This window comes from Halyomorpha halys, unplaced genomic scaffold (genome assembly GCF_000696795.3).
Source record: "Halyomorpha halys isolate HHAL.00 unplaced genomic scaffold, Hhal_1.1 Scaffold1839.1, whole genome shotgun sequence".
Taxonomy (NCBI): Eukaryota; Metazoa; Arthropoda; class Insecta; order Hemiptera; family Pentatomidae; genus Halyomorpha; species Halyomorpha halys.
Genome location: NW_027115742.1, coordinates 23,396 through 34,020, shown reverse-complemented (window position 1 = coordinate 34,020; position 10,625 = coordinate 23,396). Strand labels below are relative to the sequence as shown.

Sequence of the window (10,625 nt, the reverse complement as noted above, 5' to 3'; positions counted from 1 at the left end):
GTGTAGATCATCGGTATACATTGCCTCTTTAACCATTTCGGTTACAATATCCGGGATAATTTCCCATTGGGCTTCCAGTCCTACTATAATATTGGCTAGTTCTCTCAGCTGCCCATTCAGTTATTTCTGGATCTCATGAGATACCTTTTTCCTCTCCAAGTAATTTTTCACCCGTCCTTGAATTACTTCTGCCCTCTGGACGGGTCTTTCAACTTCTGGGTTGGGGTTTAGAGGCTCTCTCTCTCTCTTCTTCCTCTTTTTCCCTTTGGGGCTCATTTTTCCATTTCGACTATCAGGTCCTGTGTCTTTGTCGGCTTCACTGCCACTTCCTGAAAACAGCCTGACATTTCCAGCCACCATTTTTCTATCGTTTATCTCAACCAACGATGTACTTCTTGTAACATTAGATGCTACAACGGCCAAGTCTCCCGCCATTGCAGCACTGCGGACGTGTGATGACGACGCCGGGGAACCCGCTTTCTCGTTCCCAATCGACGCCGGTACTGGGGTTCTGTGCCCCTGCACCGTAGTATGATAATAATTATTTTCCTCCATTGTATTTTGGAAAATAGCATTTTATACCTACTGCCAGGTAAAACACAGCCGCCTCTAACCTGAGGAACAAACGCTGACCAGTACGCCGCCTATTCTAGGAACCGTCGCGTCTGGATTTGATTCTAGTTTTGGCCCACCCCGGGTGTTTTATTCCCCCGGTTCCCGCCATATCTGGTGAGAATCCCCCTATCCGCCACCTGGGGAGGCGCCCGATGGGAGACTAGCCACTCTACACGGGACCTTTCTTGGGACCGCCCCCTCCTTGGATATAGATGTACTATAGATCTGTGTTTAGTCCACTATGTTTTTATTGTTATTATAAATTAAATATTTATAGACTTGATAATTGCCATGAAACCAGAGCCTGAAACATTGTCTAGAGTTGAAGTAAAATATTTAAAAATATCAATTCTATATTTTTTTCAAATATATAATATTAATAATAGCAGAATTAACCTATGAAGAAAAACAAAGAGAAGGATGGTGTGTATGTGTTGTATGGCTTTTTGTAAATATCGTGTTGAAATAATTCACCAGAATGAAAAAGATATAGATAGGTATAGGACTGGGAAGGGGGCAGGCGATAGATCTTTTGGTTCAAGGCGGTTTAATATTGAGTGAAATACATGAATAAGAATTAAAATTATTTTAAAGTATTATGATAACATTTAAATGTTACAGATAGATAATACAATGAAGACAGCATAGATACTATACAATAAATGTAAAAAAAAATTGTTTACATTATTTTTAGTTTATTAATATCTATTTTAGCCTAATAATTATAATTATAATAATAATAATATAATTATAACCTAATAAAGCCCTACAAGATAAGGAAAAACGTTGGCAAATAAATAGTTGAAAATATGGTTAATTTACCAATTGTACTAAACTTATTCTGCACTAATAGTAAAAGGCATCCTCTCTGATTTATTGAAAAATTTGCGATCAATAAAGAGAAGAAAATTATTGTTAAGCCAATGAATCCTATGAATTCAGTTAAGCAATTTTCTGAGTTCATATCGCAGGACTTTCCCAACCGGGCTCTTGGGGATGCTGTCCACAAAGAAGATGCCACCTCGAAGCTTCTTCTCATCGATGACTTTATCTGAAGCAAACGAAAATTTATATATATGTAATAGGCTTTGAACACCCATAGCGCCCAGCAGGCACATTAACATAACTCACCTGAGATGTAGCTGTGAAGTTCCTCTTCTGAGAGATTCGAATCAGACCTCTTTATGATGAAAGCTGCAGGGAGTTCTCCTCCTTGTTCTAAGCACGTCTTTCCAACGACGCAACACTCGACGACATCAGGATGCTTTTGGAGAATGCTCTCCAGTTCAGCAGGAGCGATCTGAATTATTACTTTAATTAACCTACCACTATTCAACATATATTCAGAAATATTTTGATTTCCCTTGTACAATATTGGTCCAATTCTGTGTGTTATATAGAATAGTTATCGTGTAGTGAATCGTGACATGATAGTTGTAACGTTGGATTATATAGTTATCGTGCAGTAATTTGTAGCTTTATAAATGGCGTTATTTTAATAATATTGAAGCTTAATTTTGATATTTTAAATTCCTATCTCACAGAAAGTAGTAAAAACAGTTAAGTTTTGTGACGGGACCTATCTCTTTGTTGTAGGAATACAAGTGTCTCTTGTAACTGACAACACTAACCCCCCCCCCCCTCCCCCACTCACCTGTATTTCAACGTTTTTACAGAAATGGCATATCATGCCACACCTCCTCAGTTTGCAAATATTCGCACTCTGCTGTTGCTTATTACTTATGCATATGCCACAGATTTAATTGAAAGAGCTTATGAACGATAGCTTTGCTTTTAAAATTATATTTACAAAGTTTGACAATTTTTTCTTCTTAAATAAAGATGAAAAAGTATTCCGAAATTTACACTTCTTAACCTTTGAAAAAGTTGCTTCCCATTCAAAATGCGATGATTGTGTAGAGGTGAATTACTTGTATACAATTAAGAACTTCCCAGTTAAAGACTGGAACAAGATAGCATATCTGGATGAAACGGACCTTCATTTGACATATATTCCAAGCTATTCAAAGAATGAATAACAGCTCAGGCGCTTTTCGAAAGAAATCTTAGTATTGGCAACCACTAGGCACCCCCTCCTCCCCCAATAAGACCACACGCACCATGTATACCAAAGCCAACGCCACTTTGCACTAGCCGCAGTGCATCCTAATTGCAGTGCACCCTCCCCCCATCCTGCACCCTTACCCCCTCCAAAGATGTAATCTACTCTAATAGGGTACAAATATTAAATATTGGTAAACTAGTGTTACTTTGAGACATTAAGACTAACTTGAGGGCTGTCACAGTTGTGAATGGATTTAAAAATTTGTCATGGTCATGTGCATGTTATCAAATGTTCGCCCATTGCTGTTTAACCTTCTAATGTTACTTTTTGAATTTAGAAGGGGTTATACATTCTTGTAAGGGCATACAATTGTATTTATCAGCGCGCCGTGTCTCTGGAAGAGGCTGATCAAGTCAATTAATGTTTTATTGTTACCTATTACCTTGCATATGTCTGAATATAATCATGAATCATTGAAAATTTCTGAATATTTTATCAATATGCTAATTTAGTTAAATAAAATACCACCACTGTAGGGACGAGTCTCAAATCAGGTATTCTTAGGAAGACTCTTCGGTGCTCAACAAGGATAACTTAGCCAGGAATGTTCAAGTTTTTTCGATTTTTTTTTAGTTTATAGTCAACAGTGCAGAGAAATACAGTAAGTATAATAACCCTAGTTTGCATTATCTATAATATTTATCATCTTATATACGTTTAATGGTAGACAAATAATTCTGAAGGACTATATTATTATTTGCAATACTGTTTTCCCTTTTGTTTTTGAGAAATAAATTAAGTTCTAGCTTTCATACTAAGAGTTACATTACATTACCTACTGTACCGAGTGATTAGAACATACCTGTTGTCCCTTATATTTCATTACGTCCTTTAGCCTGGAACTGTAGTAAAGATATTCCTCATCATCGTAGTAGCCGAGGTCACCTAAGTGCCAGAAGCCATCCTTGTCCATATCTTCTTCAGTAAATTCCTTGTTGATATACCTCTTCAAAAGACCTGCAGATTTGATACATATCTCTCCTATGGCGTATGGTGGCTGTATTTTGCCAGTTTCAGTATCCACGATCTGGAATATTTTAAAAATTGTATCTATACAAAGCTGAATCTGACAAGAGGTCTCGTATAAACAATTATAAAAAGTCTAACAAAACAGAGACAGAACATAATTCCACATCTGCAAACCGGAGTTGTACGATACTTTGCCTTCTCTTGCTTATATTTTGCAAACAAAAAAACAGTAAGAATCTTGAGGTCTTGTGAAGTCAAACCGACCTCCTCAAAAAAGTGCCAATTTTTACTTTTACTTACCTGTATATGAAATACATAGTAAGGGGAAGTATTATGATCGAAAAAAAATTTCGAATCCGAGATTTCGTCAGAACTACATGTTTTGAGATCCCCTGAACCAAAGTAGCCTGGTCTCACAAGGTCTACATGTGTACGTCATCAGTGTGTATGTGAACAGTCTAGATCATGAACGAAAAATCTTACTAAACATAAATTATATACTTAAGGCAGGTGTTTGCCTGGCTTTTATAGTTAAAATCGATCACCAGAGTCCCACTTTATGCAATCGATTTTACTCTTTATTAGTATTTCTTTGAAAGCGGCTCTAATAATTTTTACTAAACCTGATAAATTAATGTAAAATTAAATGATCTTTAATATCTCTTTGGTATTATACCCATTGCAATAGTCTAACAGAACTTAAATAAAAAACCTTCGTCTAAAGTAACTTTAGTTTTGTTTAATAGACATGATTAGCCATCTCATGTTTTTACTAGCTTAAATATAAATATAAACTATGTAAAGATTTGAAAATTTCACTTAATGAGTTAAAAAAAAATATTTTTTTCCAGGCTCTAGGTAATATAGACTTATTAAATACTAATGGAATTTCCAATGGTATTTAATTTAGATGCGGATTAATTTATTCGGTTAAAATGTTCTGTTAAACTTGAGTTAATAATTGAATGGGTAAGTGGGTGAAGGGGCTATTTAACATTTTTTGAATCTTTAGTGTGAATGAAGGGGTTAGGTGCCTATCAAAATCCAATTAATAACTGATATAGCTAGATGTAGAGGGGGCTACGTACACTTCAAAACATAACGAGATCCAACAAAAACAATTGAACATTGTTTTCTTAAAGTGTACTATTTGTAACATTACCCCTTCATCCACTTGCTCCTTCAATTATCTTACAAGATCAAAAGCATTCCTACCGACCTTCATTGTTACACCAGTAGCAACTTTTCCTATGCTGGATAATTTAGGCGAATCGAGATCCGGTATTGTGCGCTCGAAGGTTAATAAACTTGTCTCAGTACTACCGTACATGCTCTTGACGATGTGCCTATTGCCCGTCATCTTCTCAGAGATCATCTTCCGATGTTCGGGTAGAAGGACGGATCCGCCAATAGATATCGTATGGAAGGACGAGAAGTCATACTTGTCCGCGTTCTCTTCCTTGCAGATGTCTATCAGGATGGCTGGGCCGGTGAACCATTCAGTGGGCTAAAGGAAAAGTGAAAAATATGATTTCAGATATCATTACCAGTACCAACAAGAAATAATACAAAGCCTCTTTTTTTTTAAGGAACATTACAGATTAATTTTATTTTTCTTATTAATAAATAAATTATTGTTATTCTTATAAATGTCCTCACAGTACATGTAATTATTGCTGATTAGTTTCATAATTGTCTCTTAATATTTTGTGCTATTGTTACTAGCAATTTAGAACTAAGTTATTACGTTTATTTGACGATAAAAAAAATCTGTTGTGGTATTTGCACCACAAAACTTTCACTTCTCTCCATCTCCCCCTCAACATTCACTTAACTCCATCTCCGTCTCAACTTTCACTTAACTCCATCTTCCCCCTCAACTTTCACTTAACTCCATCTTACCCCTCAGCTTTCACTTAACTCCATCTCCTCCTCAACTTTCACTTAACTCCATCTCCCCCTCAACTTTCACTTAACTCCATCTCCCCCTCAACTTTCACTTACCTCTCTCTCCCCCTCAACCTATTTTGATTTGAAATTTCTCATTGAAAATCTCTCATTGCTTTCAAGACAGATATTTCTACAGTGTTTACTGTGGCAATACTTTTGCCTCGTTTGAAATGAACCTTTCAATTTACAAATTGACTGACTCAAACTTCAACAGTTTTGGCAGGCTAATGGAAAAGAGAGAGAAATATATTATATATTATTTATTATATATTCTATATATTATTATTTGAATGTTATTCATATTATAACATTACGTTCACTGAGAAATAATTTGAAGCCTTTATTGAAAAAAAGTAATTTTAGGAAGATTACTGTCTGCCAGAAATTTATTAATTTACAAACAAAAAAAGAATATAACAAACAAATATATTAAAAAACCTTTATTTAAATTATTTGCTAAATTTATAACTACTCTGCAATAAACTATGTTAATTTTGAATCACTTATTATTTCATTTTGCCTATACTTCTAGGTTTAACTGTTTTTGTTATTCTTACAATTCCTGTATTTATACTTTTAGTACGGTTTCATATATATTTACTCTTTATACACGCATATATACATTTATACATATATTTACTCTTTATACATGCATATATACATTTATAGAAATATTTACTCTTTCATTACGGTTTCAGGTTTTCCTGGCTATCGCAGTGGTGTATGCCTTAAAAGGGCCCTGGCTCTGAATAGTACAGGAGGTCCAAGAGGAGAAAAAAGGCTGTATCTCACCTCATATAAAAGGTGTATCTCACCTCATATAAAAGGTGTATCTCACCTCATATAAAAGGTGTATCTCACCTCAATTTTTGATTACTTTAATGAAAACTATGTATAATTAATAGTCAAAATTCATGAATCTGCCAAGTATAAGTAGGGGGAATAAAAAATGGTGGCTGTTTAAAACCGATAAAAAAACTAATTTTCATTCGGAGCTCTATATTTTAAAAAGTAAGAACAACACAAGAAAACCTGAGAGAGCATCATAGAAAGAAGAGTAAATTTGCTGAAATATGAACCCTAATAGAGTTATTTACGTTAAATAATTTTCGAGATATAGCTTTTTAAAAAGCAACATTTCATAAAAATCTTGTATGGGACTTAATGAAAGATCAATAGTTAGTGAATTTATTTGAAAAATTTATATCGCAAAAACCATTTGACATACAGATGTCTATTAGCACTGAAATTAAAGCTAGTTGAATGACCTATAAAGTAGTTTATGATGTTTATATTCGTAGAAGTAGTAGTTTACATGGAATTTGCTAAAATAAATTGATTTATAATATCGCAAATGCGACAGAGACTCTGAAACACCAGCCCATGTGCTGGGCAAATACCCTCAACAACTCCCTCCTTATAGCACACCGGCACCAAAGGGTCAAAGAAGCTTTGATGAAGTTCCTCGAAAGAAAAGACTTCACCTGCTTCGAGGAGGTTTATTGCGTTGACACCGACGGATTCGTAAGATACCCCGGTATTGTCGCATTTACAAAAGTCAGAGGCATGGCTTTGGTCTTGGATCCGACGGTAAGTTTTGAAAGTAATGACCTCGAACTGAAAGGTGGAGTGGAAAGGGGAAAAAAGGAAATATATGAAAAATGCATTCGTTTCCTTAAGGAAAAATTCCGTGAGATTTTCGGAGAAAGAGAGTTCACCGTGAGAGGCCTCTGATTTGGATATCGCGGAACAATATCAGATAGAACAAGGAGCTTCTTAGAAGGCCTAGGTGTTAGCATCGGGGATATTGTGATCTTGGCGGAAACATTATTTTGGACTCCCTGGGGATCATACATCATCAACTGCATGGAAATTAGCTCTAACTGGAGAAGTTTGTCGGGGGGTGCGGTCAGCAAAGAACAACCAATACCATATTTATTTATTTTATGCCGACATTTCGACCTGAGTTTCAGGTCTTCATCAGGGCTATAGAACAAAAGAGATAACAACAATATTTAGAGTAACATACAATTGAAAAGGAATAGTATACAAACAAATTTAGTATTATAAATTTATATTTTATATATAATTCATAATTCATATAATTTATAATTTATAATTATTATAAATATTTATAATTCTAAATTTGTTTGTATACTATTCCTTTTCAATTGTATCTTACTCTAAATGTTGTTGTTGTCTTTTGTTCTATAGCCCTGATGAAGACCTGAAACTCAGGTCGAAACGTCGGCATAAAATAAATAAATATGGTATTGGTTGTTCTTTACTGACCGCACCCCCCGACAAACTTCTCCAGTCATTAATCTATGGTCAACTATCTACACCTCATTACGAAATTAGCTCCAGATTATTAATTTTTTTTTTATTTATTTATTTTAGTAGGTGGACTTGTTGATTTGAGTGTTTTAACTTATTTATTCATTAAATTATTATTTATATATTTAATCTTTTTTTGTTTGACTTATGTATACAATGTAGTATTTCTTTTAACCAATTTTTTTTTATTATATTTTCCTTTAAACCTATGTGTTTGTTTTGTTTTGGTAAAATGTATTTATTTGTTTGTTTTACTGTAAACTGATTTACTGCTATGACTAGTATTCCTCTGGTTTGATTTCACATGGTGAATTTGTTTAGCGAGTCAGTGGGGAGGATCTGAGAGAGGGAATTCGGGAGAGTGAATTTGTTGATAAAATGAAACAAAAATTGTGAAATAGAAGGGACAAGAAAGGGAAAGAAAAAAGGAATAAATTGAAATATTTGTATATAGTGCGTAGAATTGATTTTAAAGGAAAACTGTGAGAAAAAAAAATGTTTTCTTTCTACTTTATTATATCATGTTAAAATATGTAATTTATATATGTCCGATCAGGGATTGATTAGTATGCTGTGTAATGTGGCAACCCGATGTATTTGGGCAGCATGAATGAATAAAGTATTTTTCTCTCTGTTCGGACAAATTTTCATTTGCCAAATTCATATTCATATGTGAAAACCATAAAAGCTACTACCCCTGCGAAGATAAGTGTCATAAACTACTTTACAGTAAGTTAAATTTTCTTTATTTTGAGTGTTGGCAGACATATGTGCGTCTTATGGATCTAGAGATATATTTATTTAAAAATAATTTTATACGAACAACTAGAAATTAACATTTAGTGAGTTTATTTTGTCCAATATCAAAAACTACTGCTCCTACAAAGATAAACATAATTAACTATTTTGAAGCAAATTTAACTAGCTTTAATTTGAGCGCTGGTAGAGATCTGTACGTCCAATGGTTTCTGAAATGAGGTTTTTCATAAATCAAACTTATTGTCCGAACAACTATAAATCAATTTATTTAAGCAAATATCATGAAAACTACTATTCCTACGAAGGTAATGTTCATAAACTTCTTTATAGTCCATCAAACTAGCTTTAATTTGAGTGCTAATAGACATCAGTACGTCACATAATTCCTGAGATATAGAATTCTCGAAATAAATTAATTAATAATCTTTCAGTAGATTTTTAAGAAATTTTGCTTTTTAAAAAGCTATATCTCGAGAACTATTGGACGTAGTTCTTTTAGGGCTAATATTTCAGCAAATTTACTCTCCTTTAAATAATGTTCTCTTAGATTTTCTAGTGTTGTTGGTAGCTTTTAAGATATAGAGCACCGAATGAAAAATTAGTGTTTTTTTAAGGCTTTTAAACAGCCGCCATTCTTTATTCCCTCTACCTATATTTGGCAGACTCATCAATTTTGACTAGTAATTATACCTAGTTTTCATTAAAGTAATCAAAAATTGGGATGAGATAACTGCCTTTTTTTCTTCCCGGCTTTTGTACTAAAAGGGAAAGGGTATGAAAGGGTTTACTATTGTAAAAAATCTATAATAGATCTGGCCGTGTATGTTATTTGTAAATAGTAAGACTTTTCTAATGAACCTCAATCCACAAATTAATAAGTATAAAAGAAATACAAGGGGCAGCGGTAGCAGCGTGGGGTTTACCAACCCACAGGTTGTCAGATCGAGTCCCCGGTCCCACCCGGGCTTTTTTCAAGCACAAAATAATGCAAAACTGACTGACAACCTCTCCCCGGGGATTTGTGAGCCCCGTTAGCCAATGGGTGGCACTCACAAAAAATAGGCGTGGGAGTGACGATCCCAACCTGCGAAAAAAAACACGACAAGAAACGCGCGATGTATTAGTAAATGCATCGTGTAGAAATACGGTTTATTTACTAATACATCGTGCGAGGACTTAGGCCTCCATGGTCTGGTGCCCATAAAATAATAATAAATAAAGGAAATAATATATTGATTTGTATTAATTAATTAATATTCTCCCAGACTTGTTCTCAGCTAAATAACATTAACCCATTATTACCTACTGCTTTAGCTAGTATAGTAGTCATATCGTGAAGTGAGAATTTTTCGTCACTCGATTCTGACAACCTAGCCTTTTTAATAACTATCGACAATATTGTTAGTTTTTGTTCGTTATTAAAGAGGCTGTCGATTATAGCCTATTCTGATACAGTGGAACAAAGCTGCTATTCATATAACTTATATTAATATTTATAATAATAGAATGTAACACATATTAATATCTATTATAAAATATAAATTGTATTATAAGACCCTTCTAGTTTATCAACACATCCTGAAAATAAGGTCTAAAATTATGTTACCTTGTACTCAGTAATTGTCTCCATTATCTGCCTAACGGACATTCGACTAGCGAGCACTAACCTGCACCCAGTGCACGAGCTGAAGATACTAATCCAAGTATTGGAGATCCAATACAGGGGTGTGGTCAGCAACACTACTGAGCTATCTGTCCAAGTATCTTTCCTGAAATTGTTATTGAGTGTTATAAAGAAATGAAATGTGATAACATGTATATGAAAAATAAGGCCTTATTATCAAATAAGGTAATTTAATATTAACCCGTA

At 34.2% G+C, this 10,625-nt stretch overlaps 1 protein-coding gene across 1 annotated transcript in view; it reads right to left on the bottom strand.

Moving 5' to 3' along the window:
* Nucleotides 1–1,186: 1,186 nt before the first annotated feature.
* The window catches only part of LOC106690720 (uncharacterized), a 28,131-nt gene continuing 18,692 nt past the window's right edge, over nt 1,187–10,625 (bottom strand). The window contains exons 4-8 of the mRNA XM_067052752.1: nt 10,362–10,524; nt 4,929–5,216; nt 3,543–3,767; nt 1,747–1,915; nt 1,187–1,666 (exon numbers count right to left, since the gene is read on the bottom strand). Of these exons, the coding sequence (XP_066908853.1) occupies nt 1,554–1,666; nt 1,747–1,915; nt 3,543–3,767; nt 4,929–5,216; nt 10,362–10,524 (958 nt within the window). The 3' untranslated portion in view covers nt 1,187–1,553. The remainder of the gene's footprint in view (nt 1,667–1,746; nt 1,916–3,542; nt 3,768–4,928; nt 5,217–10,361; nt 10,525–10,625) is intronic.